Raw genomic sequence first — 19,556 nt, 5'->3', positions numbered from 1 at the left:
TTCTCTAGAATTGATAATCCTGGGCTGCTAGGAAACAGCAAGTATTTAAAAATAACAACAAAAATCAAAACCAAAGAGCTACACTCCCTCAAAATCAATGTGGATTTTCTTTTTGAGTGTTTCTTCCAAATGGAGGAAGATTGAACTGCACCGATGCCAGTAGACAGAATTTTAGCTAAAAAGAGCACACCTTGCAGTGATGCAAGATCATACGAGAGCACTGGACCTCTTCCTCACTCAAGAACACAGACAGTATTTCCAACCCACCAATATTCAGTCCTATAATTTCTGCCAAGCGATGGATGGTTAAGGTCCATGGAAACTGGACAATGTCACAGAAATTCACCACAGCATGACCACAAGAAGACAGCTTCCCTAGAGATGCAGAGCTGTCCCTAAGGAAAGTACATGCAGCTCTCTCAGGACAGTCAGCCTCCTCACCAATATTTCAGGGAAAGAGAAGGAAATAGGGACCAACACATTCCAGAATACATGAGTCTCCATGCTTTCCATGATGCAACATTATGCTGGCCCCCAAAGCTTGGTGGGAACAGGGGAGTTCAGTGTTTACAAATGGCTGGCTGAAGAGTGAGATTGTCTGAGTCAAGTCCCTGTGGACCACTTTTATCTGTGTGGCCTTGGGGAAGTTAACTCTGTGTTCTAGTTTCCTCATCAGGAGAATGGAGGAATAAAGTTACCTAATTTAGAAGCCGATGTGAAGATTAAATATTAGTTATCCATATTACTACAACAGCCTCACTGGAACAAAATTTCATCCTCCCCACCACTGAATCCATTGTCCTCAAATATTACGCGTAAGTATGGGGTATACAATTGGGAAGGGACAAGTTAAATAATAAGTCTTGTTTCTCCTACTTTGGGAATTTAGCCTACAGCTGTAGGCCACTTCACAAGAATGGACCACTTTCTTCCCTTAGTTCAGGCATTTGAACATTTTACACTAATAAACAATGAAAAGAGAGGAAAGAAAAATGTATTCTTAATTAGCTTGCCTTCATGTCTGTGGACCAAACATCTATCCATCTTTACTATTGTTTACTGTCACTTACTGCTTATCTCCTTGGCATTTTGCAGGAAGACTTGGGTCTTTCATGAAACTATGCTTTGTTTGGTGGTGATTAGGAACTCAAACTCTGAACTTACACAGTCTGGATTCAAATCCCAGACCTGCCCCTTCTTAGTTGTGGTTAAGTTATTCAACCTCACTAAGACTCCATTTCCTCATCTGTAAAGTAGAGATAAGAAGAGTATTTGCCTACTAAGGATGTTGTTATAAAAATCAAATGAGCTAACAATATATGTAAAGCTCTCAGCTTAGTATGTGATACATAATAAATGTGAAAATACAAAACAGTGGAAGCTTGTATTCATTCTTTCATTCATTTAGCCAAAAGAATATTCGAGTACCTACTAAGTGGCAGCTGCTGGTTCAGATACTGGGGATACAGAAGACAGAGCTACCCTACCCTTTTGGACACTCTAGTGGCATTATTAGTATGCATGACAATCATAGTTGCCACGGGAGAGTACCATTCAATATGAGCTGTTCATTTATTTTCACTTGCACCATCAAATTGGAGCATTATGATGAATCCTGGACCTGAAGGAGAATGGAACAAATGGGTCTACATAATGTCAACAAATGTCCTTTCCTCGTAGTTAAGCTATATCCAATTCACTAGTGTCTGATTTTGATCCTCTCCACCTACCATCAGTTTTATCGACAGTGCTCACAAGGCTGGCACACATAGGGACTTGTAAGCTTATGGCCTGTTACTGAAAACACATGGAGCAGTGCCTGGGTGGCTCAGTCAGTTAAGCACCCGACTTTGGCTCAAGTCATGATCTCGTGGTCCAGGGGTTCGAGCCCTGCATTGGGCTCTTCTTGTAACAGCTCAGAGCCTGGAGCCTGCTTCAGATTATGTGCCTCCCTCTCTCTCTCTCTCTGCACCTCCCCTGCTCATGCTCTGTTTCTCTCTGTCTCTCTCAAAAATAAATATTAAAAAAAAAAAGAAAATATGTGGAAACTCCCATCCTAATCCATGCCTTGTGGTAGAGAAAACATTAATTTTGGAATCAAGAGACCTGGGAAGATTCAAATCCTAGCTCCACCACTATGGATAGGTATAATTTGGGATGAATTATTTAACTTTATGAGCCTCCCGTGGACACCAAAGACAGTGATTCCTTGCAGATCTCTGGCAGGATGAAAAACACTGTATGTGAAGAGCCCAGCTTCATGCCTCGCACATGGTAGGTACTCCACCAAAGAAAGGTATTTTTAATGATCTTCTACCTTCTTTGAATGGCTGGTTTTAAATTCTCCATAGTTTAGGGTTAGCTGCTGCCATGCCAACTCTGAACAATAAGGAAAACTACAGGAAGCAATTCACAAAAGCCAGATGAGTCTTAGAAATGAGAAATAACTTGATTAGGTCCCAGAACCCACAACGGACAAAGCTGAGATTGAACCAGACCTGCTCTATGCTAAATTAAAGCGGACTTGAATGACGGCTTCCACCATAAGCTGCTATTTGTCTGGAAGTGTAAAGTTGGAACCAGGAATGGTACTCCTTGGCATTCTCACTCTACCCTCTCACTCAAAATTTATGGAAGCCACTACTAATCGATCACAGAACTCTTTCCCACCATACCCCATGCAGGCTTGGAATCAGGACTCCAGCCATCCTTGTACTATTTGTCATTTCTTTCTTTCCTATAGAGCCAGTTCATGTGGGTTTATTCTCCCTGAAATTTATATCTATGTTTCTTGATCTAGCTGAATAACCAAATGTCCTAAAACTGTTCAGCTTCATATGACAAGGTGAGGAATATAAATATCCCCTTCCACTCCAGGAAAATGCTCCAAAATCTTCTATTTTATGGTGAGGTATAAATGGCTAAAAACAATCCATTTAAATTGAAATGTGTAATAGGCTCTATATTTCTTGCTTTATATATATTTCTTTATTTAATCCTCTTAACGTTTCCTCTAAATTAGACATTAGGCCTTCCATTTTATAAAAGAATAAACAGAGGCCCGAAATTCCACCCAGGTCTCTCTGGCATGAAATCCAAAACTCTTTCTCCTGTGGCAAATGTCAAAGTCCAAGAAGATTCTTTATATGGAGTTTGTTAACATTAAGTAAACTTGACCCCTCTCCCCTCATTAGCCCACACTTCACATCCTAAAACAGCATTAAATCTTCAAAGGTTACTGCCTTCCATATTTATATATGGCTACATACTTCTTTGATAACTTTTCAATAGCCATAGAAATACGTTAGAAATTGTCATTGATTTTATGTAAATCCTGGAAGCTATATTTGACCCTTAGAGCAAATTAAAAAAGAGATGAAGCCCGTTTTGATGGCTCTGGGGTGGAAACCCATGAGGAGAAACCAGCAAAACCTGGCCCAAATCCTGGGGGAAATAAGGCTTTTTTTTTTTTTTTTTAGTGTTTTTAGTGTTTATTTATTTTGAGAGACAGAAAGAGAAAGAGCATTGTGCACTTGTTGGGGAGAGGCAGAGAGAGAGGAGCTGTCAATGCAGAGCCCTATGCAGGGCTCAATCTCACAAACCATGAGATGAGATCTGAGCCAAAATCAAGAGTTGGACACTTAATAGACTGAGCCACCTAGGTGCCCCAAATAAGGCATTTCTAACATAACTTCCCAGACAGTAAGAACTTAGATAAAAAGACTTATGCCCAGACCATAATAATCACATTAGTTCCTTGCATTTGCATAGGATTTTATAATCTGCTCTTTCATAGCTGGTGTTTTTTGATCCTCACACAGTGAAGTCTTACAGATGAGGAAACAGACAGTGAGAGGTTAAATGACCAGCATAAAGTCATACAGCTGAGCAGGAACACTCTTGTTGACCCACGTCTCCTCAGTGCCATAGATACTCGCTGGTTCCTCTTTGCTTTGTAGCTTCCTTTCTTTCTCCTCCTTTCTTTCTGTCTCCTCTTTGTTCCTTCCCCCAAGATACACGTAGTTCATCACTGGAAAATAGGTGCTGACATTAGGAGTGGCTCCATGATAGCTGACTCCCTGTGTCTTTCTCAAGGCCAGTGGTCTGTCTCTTTCCTGGCACCTCTACTCTCTGGGGCATCTGCTCCTTTCTCTCCCCAAACAACTGGCTTCCTTCATTTGTCCATCACTTCTGCTTCCTCATACTTTAGCTTCCTTAGAGCTATGTCTACCCTGACTCGATGCTATAGCCTCTCTTATTGCAACCAGTCAAATCCAGCCCTCAGGAAACATCCTAACACTGTGTGGCCTCCCACTGGGAGCTCGGCTGCTTCCAATATGTTATAGGCGGGGTGACAGGCTCCAGTTCTTATCACATTTCTTTATGCTGTCCCCTGCTCTTGTTATCCTCTTTTTTGTAAAATGACGGAGGTTTGAAAAATCATGAGGGAAGACTTAAAAAAAAAAAACAGCAAAAGGAAAGGGAAGGTAAAAACTCTAAGACTCATCTCCAGTCATATCCTCAGTAGGTGCTAAAGGTATAGCGTAAAGAACAGTGTAATGGAGCAGCTCAGAGCATGGTCTTCAGAGCCAGGCAGGAGGAGATCTGAACACCAGCCATACCCCTGACTACCATGGAGCCTGAGGAAGTGGTATCGACTCTGAGCTTCAGTTTCCACATCTATGACATTGAGATTTTCACACTTATCCCAGGAGTCATTCATTCAACAGGTATTTATTAAGCATCAACTATGTACTAGGACTGTTCAGGTACTAAGGATACATTGGTGAACTAGACTAGACAAAGCTTCCCACTATACACACACGCACATGTGTGTGCATGCATGCATGCGTGCGCGCACACACACACACACACACACACACACACACACACACAGAGTTCCCTAACATCTGTTCAATCAAAAGAAGCCATTAGCAGAGTGATTCCTGAACTTTTTTTTTTTTTTTAAACTCCCATTTGCCCTGGTCACACTCCATACTGATTAAATTAGATTGTCTGGTGGTGGTGACTAGGCATCAGAATTTATTAAAGATCCCCAAGACTCCTGGGTGGCTCAGTCAGTTAAGCATCCGACTCTTGGTTTCAGCTCAGGTCACGATATCTCACTGTTTCATGAGTTCAAGCCCCATGTCAGGCTCTGTATGTCAGCATGGAGCTTGCTTGGGATTCTCTCCCCCCCCCCTCTGCCCCTCCTCCATTCAAGCAATCTCTCTCAAATAAATAAATAAATAAATAAATAAACAAATAAACAAATATTAAAAAATAATTTAAAGATCTCCAAGACATTCAAATGTGCAAAGTTTGGAACCCGTGCATTAGCAGTGGATACTCCCTAGACAGATGTTTGCCTCTGACTCCTCATCTGCATTCTAGCTGGACACTAGTACCTCATTCGTTCTAGCCAGAGGCTGGGTGATCCCAGTCAGAGTCATAGCAGATATTTATATTAGCAACCAAAAGGATAACTCTGATTAAAAGTAGGAGAAGAAGTCATCTATATTAACTCACTGGTTCAGACAAATGTGTTTGCTTCTTATTCATATGACATGAGGCAGCCCCTCCTGAGCACTTATGAGTCAATTTTGTGAAAGTTATGAAGTCTCCTTGAAACAGCCTCTTCATTCAGCTTCTCTGCTGCTAAACTCTTTCTCAAACTTAGGGGTAGGTCTCAAGGTTTCTCAAAGATTTACAGAGTTTGGGGGCACCTGGGTGGCTCAGTTGGTTAAGCATCCAACTTCAGCTCAGGTCATGATCTCATGGCTCTTGGGTTCAAGCCCCGTGTTGGGCTCTGTGTTGTCAGCTCAGAGCCTAGAGCCAGCTTCAGATTCTGTCTCTGTCTCTCTCCATCCCTCCCTGTACTCTCGCTCTCTCTCTCTCTCTCTCAAAAATTAAAAAAAAAAAAACATTAAAAAAAATATTTACAGAGTTTGTGGAACCATCAATTAGAGGACCTCTCTCCCCAAAGTGTCTCCTATTTATTGAGGAGACTCTAACCCACAAAGGGGATCTGAGCTTATGGAGCTGAGAAACAAAAGTAGAGGAATTTCAGAGACTGCCACCTGTCCCCATTACAAATGGATCAAGGTCAACCTATTACCTTCCAGGTAGCAAAATCTTCAGAATTATTAAAAAAAAAAAAAAGAGGCACTGTTATTTTCACAGCAACAGACAATAAATACACTTTCTCCCGCCCTGAGGAGCCCTTTGGTGTCCATGATCCTTGTGCCATGTGGCCAGCCCAGGCCTTCAGTTAACACAGGGCTACACGCGCAAGCAAAAGTAGACATTATCTCAGCATGCTGTTATTTACCAGATGACCAAGGGAAAAGAGATTTTTTTTTTGTAGTGTAAACCAACCTGCAAAAGGATGGTTGTTTTATACTGACTTTTCATCAGGTTGTTGATGGATTCAAAGAGCCGTCTCATGGATTCTTCAAACTCCATCTGTTCTTTGCCTTCATAAAGCCTGAAAGAAGACACATCTGGGTCATTTCTCAAGCCTGCAGGCAATATCTGTGAAAGTGTATGCCAGCCACAAACTTCATTTGAAATTAAGAGAGAGGGGTGGGAGACAGGGACTTCAGCGTGAGGGTGCTGAGTCAGCAGGCTTTGCATGCATAATTCACTCCTGGGAAAACCTCTGTCCACACCCAGAACAGATACCCTCCCCGTGACTCCCATCTGTTTTTTAAACCCTGAAAAACTTCAAGGGAATGAAACTCGTCCAAGCTGAGGGGACATTAATAATTTCACCCTCTGCAAGAATCAGAAGGGAGACTGTGGTCCCCAGGGTAATCCCCAAAGTGTCTGGGAAGCATCAAGGAGAAATATTTTCAAGTATACCGCCCTTCCACTTAGCCATTGCCTGGTTGTCAGATAAATACACACGTGACTGTTCCATGTCAGGGGCCACTATTTCTCTGGCCCTCTAATTTCAGGAGTGTGCGTATCACTAGTGGAAACCTCTTATTCCTCTGATTACAAAGGCCCTACATTGTTATCGTAAAAATGCAAACATAATAGAAATGCATTGCTTATAAAGTGAGATCCTACCTGAAGATTAGGGATTGTTAACATTTGGACAGTTATTCTTGCAGAGATTTTCAAGGCCCACACCAATATACACATGTAACTTTTCATAGAAACCATCCCTTCATATAAAATCAGTCTCCAGGCTCCTGCAGCTTATGGCCCTCTTGGTCTAGCCCTGGAGTGTTGTTCAGCCCAAGGCCTCTCCAGACAAAGCTTTATCGTCAACCGTGAAAAATCTGCAGCCTGATCTGTGGCGTCCTGCATGAAATACAGAGGAGAGTGCTCTTGTCTCCAGTTCAGATAAAGAGCATCTCCTGTCACTGCCCTACACAGTCAGACACCAGTCGCTGTGGCTGTGGGAAAGGTGCTTTCCTTAGATAAAGTGCTGACACACTTAATGGGTTTGTTTGCTCCATCAACCACAGGAAGGGTGGTCCATCAAGTGCTGCTGTCTCCGCTAAATTCTCACCCATCCCTTTACCTCTTTTCTTTCTGCTTATCTTCTATTTTTTTCCTCTGTTTTTAAGCATGTGTCTGCTTCTCTGCTTGTGAGTATTATTTACTTTCTGTCTCTCTGGGTCACTATGTTTATCTCTGCTTTTCTGTCTGACCCCATCTCCCTCTCGCGCGCTCTCTCTCTCTCTCTCTCTCTCTCTCTCGCTGTGTGTGTGTGTGTGTGTGTGTGTGTGTGTGTGTGTGTGTGTTAGTCACTCTCTGCCTCTCTTCTTTTTTTCCTAACTAACAGCTCCCTAAAGCCCTCCTGAAGTAAGAAGCTTAAGGGAAATCCAGTACTGAATGTTCCAATCAATTATAAGGACCTGGAAATTGCTACTGACTTTCTGGGTATCTAGTTCAAGGTCATAGAGCCAAGGCCGTGAGAGGAGCCAGGAGTCCTGAAGCAGCTCTCTCCCTCTCCCTCCTCTTCTTTAAACTACTCACTCCTGAATCTTCTTGTCCTACTAGCACAGAGATGTCTGCCATAGAGTATATGTTTTAGATTCAGTCGGCTCTGGGTTTACAATCTCCACCTTGCCCTGTACTAAAGACCTTTATCAATAATAGCAAACATTACTGTGCACTACTCTGCCCCAGACACTGGCTGCATACATATTAAATCATTTACCCTCCTAACCATACCATGACGTGGGCCCTATCATTATCCCCATTTTACAGATCGATGAAACTCAAGCAATATGCCCAAGGACTCCATGCCTGGGAGTGTTAGAGTCAGAGTTCACACTTGGCCATCCAGCTCTTGGGCCCACTGTCTCAATCAGTTTGGACAACAGTTTGCTCTATGCTTGACTGCCCCTCTTCATTCCCTCAAGCCCTGGTTTCTCATCTACAAAACGTAGGCCATAACAGCACTGTGTCCAAAGACTGTGAGGAGACCAGCTCATGTGTGAAGTGCTAGGCATATGCCTTGTGCCAGCGAATGTTAGCTGTTGTCTTGTTGTTAATTTTAGGACTATTACTGTCATTCCTGCTTCAGAGATAAGGACACAGAAAACTCTCAAGAGATTGAAACTTGCCCAAATCCCATCAAAGTACAAACTATGGGACCAGATCTGGTAGAGAAGGAGGGCAAGATCCTAATTCAAGTGGTGGTTTTACTTTTTGTCCAAAGCTAAGCTAATGAATGGTCCATCCCCCAAGGCTTTTGCCTGGAAATCTGTTTCTCTTTCCACTAGCCAGAGCTGCCTTAAAATGTCTAATAAACAATCTCACAATCCATATTATGGTCTATAGTGTTTCTGACCTACATTTAACTCTCAGACATGACTCCCCATGGTGGAGTTGTCATTATTTATATACAGATGGACTTTCTCTGAAAGGCATACTTATTAGCCTATTTGCATGGGGCTGGAGACAGTTGGGTTTCCTACCAGGTCATCTTCTTGGGAACCACCTGTGAGCCTATAAGAGTGGCCTCCAGCAGCTTTTTCTACTGGTTGACCCTGCCCACCCCCACCTTCTATAACTGAATGGTCTCTCGGTAGTGCTCTCTCTGGAATTTGTTTTGTTTTATTTTTAACACAGAAACATAAAAATGGGCTTTGTTGGGAATCATCCTAATGGCAGCACTCCAGGGGAATGCTCCTGAACTCCTGATGAAGAGATCCCTAAGGCTGTCCTGGTTCCCAACCTCTCTATTGTTTTTTTATTTGCTTGTTTTGTTTTAACTCTTTTTGGATTGTCTGAGCTGCACAAATATCCTTCTAATAAATTCCTTTTTTTCTTAGACTAGCTCTGGTTGGATTTGTTGCAACCCTGTCTGGTCAGAACTCTACAGGGTGAGACTGGTTTCTTGCTGCTGCCCTCTGGAATTCTGAAACAAGAGCTGAGGGGAAGGCCAGTGAGCCCCTAGTCCGTGCTTCCCATTGTACAAAAGAAGAAACGGGAGAGCCAAAGTGAGCAAGTGACTTGGCTTCACTGCCATCTTTTAAAAGTCATTTGACTGAGGTGGGAAAGAAAAGAGACATTCAGGCCATGAGACCAAGTGAGGACTATGTACCCAACCTTAAACTTTGTAAGAACCTGAATTTAATTTCTACCACCAAGAAAAATCTGATTTGCTCCAGGTCACACTGTGGCAGTGGTATAGCTTGAACCAGAACTCAGCGTTCTTCTCCTTCTGCACTCTGAGAATCTAACCCAGGAGAGCAGATAACAGATCCCACGAGGCCAAGATCAGGGGCATCTGCCTCAGTGGGAATCCAAGCTGCTCCCTGTTATTCATGTCACAAGTTCAGCACCTAAACACCACACTCTGGTCCAGAGAAGAAAAAATATTCTACACCTACCTAAGTTTCATCAAAGATTAAAAAAAAAATTCTATGGGGAAATGGCTTGCCTTTAACAGTGACTACATCATTAAGTAAAATTGTTGCAGTCTTATTTACCAATCGTGTGTGTGTATGTGTGTGTGTGTGTGAATTGTTAAGCCTAGAGTTTTACTTGGTAGAAATAGGAAAAAGAGTTGGAGGAAAATGACTGAAGATGAGAAGAAGTGACCCACACGGCTACTTAGTGCAAAGGGCTTTGCTATCTAGCCAGACTTCTCCATATAATGGCTATGTGGCCTTAGAATCTTCTCCTTCCTTACTGGCAAGATGGGAGATAGAATGCTCACTCAAAGGATTATTTTGAGGTGAGAAACAATGAGATGATGCCTTTCAAGTGTTTAATATTATAGCTGGCACCTAATAAGTGTTAAGTAAATATCAGCTACTATTCTTACTGTTGTTGGTTCCCAAGCACAGAGGTGATCACACTGGGAAACTCTGATCTGAGCATACATAAATAAAAGGAATATATCCAGGAAGGAGTGACCAAGGCAAATAAAATACACAAGGGTTTAGATTACACGGAAGAAATAAATTGATGATGGAGGGCCTTCAGCAACGTGGGGCCTCTCCTGAGAAGCTGGAAAAGAAAAAAAAAAGCCTCATCTATCTGCAAGGCTTTAAGCATGGCCTTGAAGTCAAGGGCACGGCAGATGTAGTTTCAAGGTCCTTTTTTAGCACTTGGTCTCTGTTATAGCTTCAGGAGGGAAACATTTTTTTTTGGCTTCAGAAGGCCCAGAAAGATGCTTCTGAAAGCAGCTGATCATGCCAGGGAAGGAATTACTGAAGGGCCCGAAGGCCCTGACCACAAGGAAACTGGAACAACCTGCAAGGCACTGTTCTGGGGCATGTGAGCCTAACCACGGCAAGCACTGGGCTCCCAGGGCTTGGATAAATATAGCGATGCTCTGCTTGCATGTGATTCATTAAGGAGACACTGTGCACAGCTGAGCACTCGCTAAATGCAAATGGGGCCCCATATGGTGTGTACGATGCTTTGCACCACCTCTTCCAGCAGGTACATAAAGTCTCAGCCTAAAATGGAGATGCCAACCTCAGGCCAGCAGCCCGGGGGGGGGGGGGGGGGTGCAGAATCTAACCAAGGAATCCCCAGGCTTGGAAAGGCAGCAGGAAGATTCACTTTGGAATCCAGGGGCGGAGGGTTTCCTGGCACACCAGCCCCATTTCATTTCCTAAGCCTTAGCCACTTCCATCTCCTCTGAGACACATTCACAGGCACCCTCCTGATTTCTTCCCTGCCTCTTTAAGGCAAGATAGAAATTTAGGTAAGACTGTGTGGGTTCCAAACTCTGCTCTGACACTTACCAGTTGGGTGACTTTGGCTAAGTTTCTTAACCTCTCTAAGCCTCAATTTTCTCATTAGTAAAGGATATTAGCCCCATAAGGTGGTCCTACAATCAAATAATACATGCAAAGGAATTAGCACGGTTCCTAGCATATAGTAAACACTAAATAAATGCTAGCATTGTTAGCATTTTCTTACAGATCCACCCACTTTTGCTTCCTAAGCATTAACAAAAAAAATCAGCATCTTCATAAAGACTAAGATAATTTATTGAGCACCTACTGCGTGCCAGGCACTGCAGTGGAAATAAACATAAGTAAGAGCCAGTCCCCATCCACCCCCCCACCCTCCGAGAAATCACAAGCCAGGCCGGCAGGTAAATTATGTATTGCTACATAGTAGAAACATTGGACAATAAAAGTTTAACATTATTATTGAGTGTGTCCTAAGGGTCAGGCACTGTGCTAAATTCTTCACATGGATAAGCTCATTTGGTACAGACTATTATTATTTACATTTTACATCCGAGAAAAGGCAAAGAAATTAAAGAGGCCTGACCCAGGGGAATGGACGGGCAGAGGAGGGAACAAGGGCTCTGGTGGACACTGACCAGAGTTATGGCCTACCTGGGGGCACCTCTCTGCCCTCAGCAGCCCCCTTCCCTGGCCATCCCCAAGGCCTATCTGCCTCTCCTTCCCTCCTCCCCAGCAGTCCCATCAGTGCCCTGTAGGATTAGACCTGGGCCCAGGTTTCCATGGTCTTCCTCACCTGGTCAAATCTTTGCCTAAATTTGCTCTTGGCAAGACACATACCCGACTCATTTCACAAGTGCCTGGGAGCAAGTCCAGATTAATTGAAAGGTTTTTAAAATGAAAAATGTATTTTAAATGTCTCTGTGATCTTACATGGAAAGAAGCAAAATTACTCAACAATAAGGCTGTGTTACACCATTCTGCTACTGTGCCACACAAGTCAAGATACTTGTATACTCCCAGATATGAGGCCAGTCACTGGAGGAATACTACAGGAGGGAGGCCACTTATTCAGTGAATTTCCTTAGATGAATGGCATGCACTCCACACAATGTGAAATCAGACTCTGACGGCATCTGAGCCCTCGCTGTGGGAATACTTCATTCTTAACCATCACTACTTGTCTGTTTTCTCCATTAGAGTATAAGCTCCACACTGCCAGAGCCAAGGCTATCTCGGTCTAACTAGCAATAGGCCTGGACCATCAAAAATGAGTTACAAACAAAGGCATCAACTAATGAGAAAGTATCAAATGAATGAACTTCAAACACCTTCAATGCAGCTGTACAGAAATGTCTTATGAATCAGTTAGTTCTAGTAGTGCCTGAACTAGATAGTACTGATAGTCATCCTCAGCTATGCAGCCTTATTTCTATTACCTTTACTACTAAGACGACGACTACTATTACTAGCTGCTACTTACTAAGCACTTGCTATGTACCTGGCACTACGCTAACTGCACAAGGTCACCCAACTTGTAAAAGGCAGAGTCAGAATTTAAGCCCGAGTGTGTCTGGCTCCAAATTTCACTCTTAACCACTAGGCAATTCTGCTTCCAGAGAATAGAGCAAAGTAAGAGCCAATTGCCAGGAACTGGAACAAGTCAGAGTGAGTACAAAAGCATCATTTGCCCAGGGAGTGATGTTACAGGACTGTCCAGGGAAGCTAAGCGGCTGGCTCTAACCTTTTTCTGTTCAAGCTCTAAATCCAAGGTGACTTGGCTGGTTTTCCTATCCTTGAGCCAATAATTCGCTCTATTAGAGTAGGTGTAAATTAGTGATTTTACAAAAAGAACCATTAAGCCATTCGGGGTTTCAGAAGAGTGATTGATTAGTTGGAAAAATCACAACATTCTATGACCAAACCTACCTGCCTCTCTGCCTCACTATCTCCTCTCTCTCTCTCCTTCTCTCTCTCTCTCCCCTCACTCTCATTCTCTCCACCCACCTCTCCCTCTCCTCTCTCTCTTTCACACACACACACACACACACACACACACACACACACACACACACCCTACTCCAACCTGGGATGCAGAATAATTGTAGTGAAGCCAGTGGCTGAGTCTGTCTGAAAATCATCCTTGCATTTATTGATCCTACTTACAGAAAGAAACACTTGAGTGCACTCAGCAGGCACATTTAAGTCAAAGCAAGGAGGCTGGAAAAGGATTCATGAATGAGAAGGCTCCCCTCCTGATTCACCTCTGCTCTGCGTGGTCCTTGTCACCACCCCGACCCCTTCCCCTATCACCAAGGTCTACAGACCCAAGATGAATCCAAAATTGCAGATTAAGACAAGGAATTTTGGTCCAATGAGTCTAGAGTGAGGTGTCCAGCTCAACAGTGGCCAGAGAAATTCTCTTTTGAAGGGTAACAACTTTGAAACATAAGGCATTATTCCCTTAAAAGAGAAAGAGTAGAGCCACATCTGAAAGAAAATATGCAAGGAAAGGCTAGTGTAACTACAATGTTGCCTATGTGGATTGCCAAGTAGCCTGGCCGCCAGAGAGAACTCCATGCAGACTTCATTTAATGCATGAAACAGTGGAGAGACAGGGCTCAGACAAGTTCGTGGTGCCAATCCTTTTGTCAATGACAAAACTATTTCTCCTTGAGCTGTTATTTTTTCCGAAGTCTGACATTTGAGGAGGGATCACCCCTTAGGGCAAACTGTAAAGAAGTTTCAGTAAACAGTCTTCCTCTTATAAATCACCCCAGGGAAGAATGATTTGCAGATGAGAGAACAAAAGACAAACTCAACATGTGGAGAATCCTGTTTTGAAAAATGTCTAGGATGAACACACAAAAATTAATGCAATCACTGAAGAAAAACCGCCTCAGGTGGAAGCGTAAACAGCCTAAATAAAAAAATAAAAGTTAACAATACAGAAGGAATGAAAGAAAACAATCCATCCAAAATACTCACTTTACTTTAAAATATGGCAACCCTGTGCAATAAATTAATAGTAAGTAGGTAATAAGATGCAGGCAAAAGCCTTGAAAAGGACTCTAAGTTATGAATAGAGTATGATGGGTGCCCCAGCCATCCTTCATTCTACTGAGAGGAGCTGCAGCCTTTATGTAATTTGGCAAGAAGAACTAAGTTGCATAATTCTGCACTTAAGTAAATTTCTCTATTAGCATGAAAAATAATCTTCAGGGTTTTTCCCCTCAATATAATTAGAAATTGAGTGTTCCCAAAACAATGCTCCTAAACAGAAATAGCAATGCACACACACACACACACACACACACGCGCGCGCGCACACACGCGCACACTCTCCCTCCCACTGCACCCCCCCTTCCATGTTTCCAAGACATATAGAGAAAAATATAGGTTGCATCATTTAATTGAAAGAGAAACTAATAATCTGCAGAGGCCTTCCAGCATTTTCTCTTTAGGCCAAGTTGGTCTAAAAGTTTGGGTACCAAAAAGAAATTAGGTTTTGGCTGCTTCTCTGACCATTTCTTCCTTCAGTTTTTTAATGACCTAGGAAGTGTCCATAATATCTTAAGTGATAGCAGAAAAAATTAAGTTTCAGAATGATTACACACATACACACCCTTAGTAAAAATCTGGAAATCTATACATAAGTTGATAATATTGTTATCTCTCAGAAAAAAGATTGTGTATGTCAACAGTCTCCTTACACACTTTTATGTTAAATAATTTTTAAACAAGTAAATATTATATTTAATTTTCAGAAGAGATATCTACTCTTCCTTTGAGTGAATGTTTCTTGCCTTCCAGCTCCTTTCTACAACAATCTTTTGTAGCCCCGCTACATATATTTATTGAGAAATGATTGCCACAATTATAGGTGACACATCTATCACCTCATATAATTACAATTTTGTGGGGCGCCTGGGTGGCGCAGTCGGTTAAGCGTCCGACTTCAGCCAGGTCACGATCTCGCGGTCCGTGAGTTCGAGCCCCGCGTCAGGCTCTGGGCTGATGGCTCGGAGCCTGGAGCCTGTTTCCGATTCTGTGTCTCCCTCTCTTTCTGCCCCTCCCCCATTCATGCTCTGTCTCTCTCTGTCCCAAAAATAAATAAACGTTGAAAAAAAAAATAATTACAATTTTGTGGGTATGTGTGTATGTGTATGTGTTTGTGTGTGTGTGTGTGTGCGTGTGTGTGTGTGTGTGTGTGTGTGTGTGTGTGTGTGGTAAGAACATTCTAGATCTACTTTCTTAACAACTTTCAGATATATAACATGGTATTGTTAATTGCAGTCACCAAAGCCATTTGCTACCCTCCATTGTCTTTATCACCAGCTTCATTGGGGTCCCCATCACTTTTCACCTGTAGCAGTTTCTGAACCCACCTACCTTCCTTCAGTTGTACCCCCCGTTTCAATCCATTTCTACAAAATGGCCAGAGGGAGCATTTTAAAAACAAAAGTGATCATACCATTGTCTGTCCAAAATCTTATACTAGCTCCCTGTTTTCCTCAGGATAATGTCCAGATGCCATGCCCTGACCTTCAAGGACTTTGAGATCTACCCCTTCCTATCTCTCAAGGTGATCTCCTGCTACACTATCCATCTGTCACTGAATTCCAGCCACCTTGGCCTTTCCATAACTCAATTGAGTCAAGCTCCCTACTATGTTGGGTACCTCCTTCCAGCTTTATTTTCACCAATTACACTCTCATCCTCTTCACCTGCCACCTCCTACTCATCATTCAGGTCACAGCTTAGATGGCACTCCCTCCAGGATATCACCTTGACCTCATGAGAGATCTGACCTTCTTATCCCATGCTTTTAGGGCACCTCACTTCCCCTTAACTTCACATGCACCCACAAGACTATCTGCTTAATGACTCCTTTCCCAGCTAGGCTATAAAGTCCCATGAAGACCAGGCTTGAGTCCATCCAATTCATTGTCATATTTCTAGTGTCAAGCACAGTGGCCTACTGGCTACTTGATAAATATATCTCGGATAAACACTTGATCGCCAATGCATACGAAACTTCTACCACTAGACAAATATTTCAACTAGATAGAAACATTCATTATCAACTCAAAGGCTTAAAAAGAGGAACAATGTTGGGGCCCAGCATGCATGAAACAGGTGTGTAATGTGTCAGTGCTGAATATAAGTAAGAACAGATGCTAAGTGAAAGGTCTTTCAGAAGCTGTGAACCCTAAGGGAAATTCGGGAACAATGTCGAGAGACACCATGTCGCAAAAAGCCATTTACCATCTCTAGATTTTCAGATGCTGAGATGACCTGTGACTTAGTTAGAACAGCCACTGTGGTATGTATTTGGGTGTCAATCTTTATTTCTGGTATAAATGCCTTGATAGCACAGTGATTGGAAAATAGTAGGAGCTCAACAAATACACATGTCTTTTTGAGATCATATGTGAAAGACAAAATACATGGGCAATGTATCTGAAGAGATTTGACTTAGTTTGGGAATCTTAGGTGACCGGGAGGAGACAGTAAGAGAAAACTGGAGGGGAAGAAGAGGAAAGGGCATTCCACTCCCAGGAAAGCAAGCATACAGGTCCTGTAGCAGAAGGGAGTCACGTGGGTGAGAGTGACTGAATGAAGACCCCTGAATCTGGGGTGGAGGAAATCTGGGTTAAGTCTGGTGAAAGGAGACAGGTGGGTAGCAGGAGCAAGACCCATAGACCCTCACAGGCCACGTGAAGTTTTGTCTTCATCCTCAAAGCAATGAGAAGAAATTAGAAGACTTCAGGAAGAGGAACACCCAGATCAGATTTGAACTGGGGAAGATCATTCTAACTGCAGTAAGTTTAAAGGTTTCCATTTCTGAGTAGTGTGGTGGATAAAAATGTCCTGGAAAATGACTACCAAAGCCAAATTTTCTTTTCTTTTGTTTTTTTTAAATCTTTTCTTTTTAAAAAATGTTTATTTTTGAGAGAGAGAGAGAGAGTGAGAGAGAGAGAGAGCACATGCAGGGGAGGGGCAAAGAAAGAGGGGAACAGAGAATCCAAAGAGGACTCTGTTCTGACAGCAGACAGCCCGATGCACAGCTTGAACTCAGGAACCATGAGATCATGACCTGAGCCAAAGCCAGATGCCTAGCCACCTGAGCCACTCAGGCACCCCTAAAGGTGGATTTTCAAAATGAATGGGAAAACGTCAGGAAAGTAAAGAAACCATAGAGGAGAAACACAAAGCAAAAGGGAAAATCTGGATACTTAGAGAGCAATAAAGCCAGCTTCTGCCCCCAAGGCATTTGTTCAACCTTTGTGTCCTTAAATTTCTATTTAGGTGGTCGCTTGGGGAATAGAAAGAATGAGATCAATTCGAGGGGCCGCTTGTTGGAGACCCTTGCATAAAGCTGGTATCCCAAACTGTTATGCCTTCTCACAAAAAAAAAAAAAAAAAAAAAATCTATTGCATGAAAGGGAACAATAGAAAACTACCTGCTCCTTGGTGCTGGATGGAAAAGGACAACACATCTCCATTGAGTTTCTTAAGCATGAATCAGTCCTCACCTGGATTTTGTTTTGTGCGTGTTTTTGTTTTTGTTTTCCCATACTCATGTTCCTTGCTTGGTTCCACAAACAGAAATTTTAACTTGAAAAGGTTTCTGCTTGTTAGCATCCCTGTTTTCTTTAGAGCAAAATAAAAACTTCATTTCAAGACTAAAAATATATAACAATTGATAAAGTTCTAAAGAAATTTAGCTTTAAAAGGGGCGCCTGGGTGGCTGAGTCTGTTAAGCGTCTGACTTTAGCTCAGGTCATGATCTCACGGTTTGTGAGTTCGAGCCCCGTGTTGGGCTCTGTGCTGACAGCTCAGAGCCTGGAACCTGCTTTGAATTCTTTGTCTCCTTCTTTCTCTGCCCCTCCCCCACTTGTGCTCTGTCTCTCAAAACTAAATAAATGTAAAAAAAAAAAATTTTTTTAAGACATTTAGCTTTCAAAAATAATAATAACAACAAAATGTCCAGGAATCATGGTCACCCAAAACAGAAACAGTGGAATCAGGCCCACAAAGACTCACTCAATTATACAGCAGAGAATATAAAATCTTATATTTAATATGCTTCACAATAGAAAAAGGATGCTTTAAAATATGACCAAGAAATAAAAACTATAAAAGTGAAAAATTATATTTGAATAAGAACTAAATGGAATCTTCGAAAATACTTAAATAATTAAAATTCAAAACTCAGTGAGTTCAATTGAGTAATAGACATAGCTAAAGAGAGAAATCAGTTAGCTAAAAAACAGGTTCAAAGAAATTACCCAGAATGAACCCCCAAAAACAAAAAATATAGAAAATATGAGATATGGAAACATGGAGAAAAAGAGGTCTAACATACTTCAGTTGACATTTCAGAAAGGTAATAGAATGTATGGGGGAAACACAAATATAAAAGAATAATGAGTGAGAGTTTTTTATAATTGGTATTAAAAATCAAACTTCAGATTCAGGAAAATGAACTTCTAGATGTATAAAATAAACCCACTCTTAAGTAAATCATAGCAGAAGTGCAGACTATACAAGACAGGGAAGTGATCTTAAAAGCCACCACAGAAAAGAGACCAGAATGCCTATAAAGGAGCAACAGTAAGACTGACAGTTAACCTTAGCAGCTGATCACACTAAAAAAAAAAAAAAAAAAAAAAGCTAGAAGCCTATACCCAAGAAAATTTCCTTCCAACTTTCAGAATAAAATAAGAGTAATTAAAATTGAGAGAATTTACAAATAAAATTTGCTAAGGTTAATTATAAAAGATTTACTTCAAGAAGAAGGAAAACAAAATACAGAAGGTCAAAGATGACAGAAGTTACAGCCTTTTTAAAATTGTGCTAAAAAACATATAAAATGTACCATTTTAACCATTTTTAGTGTACAGTACAGAAGTGTTGATGAAATTTTATTGGAAAAAACATATAAATAGATACTGTTTAAAATTATAATAATGTGTAATTTATGGAGTATCCGAAAGCCAAACTAAAATACTGCACAATCCTAGTGTAATATTTAAGAGGGAAGTGACAGTATCTTCTAAAATTCTTCTATTATTCAGGGGGACTGTAAAGATATTAACTTGAGATTTTATTACGTTAAATACGTATGATAGAATACCTAAGTAGCCAAAGTAGCCACTAATAAAATTGAATATAAAATGTAACTTTCACAGGCATCTGGGTGGCTCTGTTGGCTGAGCATCTGACTATTGATTTCAGCTCAGGTCATGATCCCAGGATCGTGGGATCAAGCCCCACGTCAAGCTCCATGCTGAGCATGGAGACTACTTAAGATTCTCCCTCTCTCTCTTTCTCTATCTCTCTCTCTCTCCCTACTCCTGCCCCTCCCCTGCT

General features: G+C 41.8%; 1 protein-coding gene across 1 annotated transcript in view; it reads right to left on the bottom strand.

Moving 5' to 3' along the window:
- Positions 1-19,556, bottom strand: part of DOCK2 (dedicator of cytokinesis 2) — a 418,455-nt gene that overhangs the window by 303,978 nt on the left and 94,921 nt on the right. The window contains exon 23 of the mRNA XM_086712812.1: positions 6,379-6,487. Within this exon, the coding sequence (XP_086568938.1) occupies positions 6,379-6,487 (109 nt within the window). The remainder of the gene's footprint in view (positions 1-6,378; positions 6,488-19,556) is intronic.

The sequence above is a fragment of the Puma concolor genome, chromosome A1 (genome assembly GCF_028749965.1).
Source record: "Puma concolor isolate L17-30 chromosome A1, mPumCon1.1.hap2, whole genome shotgun sequence".
Lineage (NCBI taxonomy): Eukaryota > Metazoa > Chordata > Mammalia > Carnivora > Felidae > Puma > Puma concolor.
Note: the sequence above shows the minus strand (reverse complement) of the source record. Positions and strands in the feature narration are given on the sequence as shown.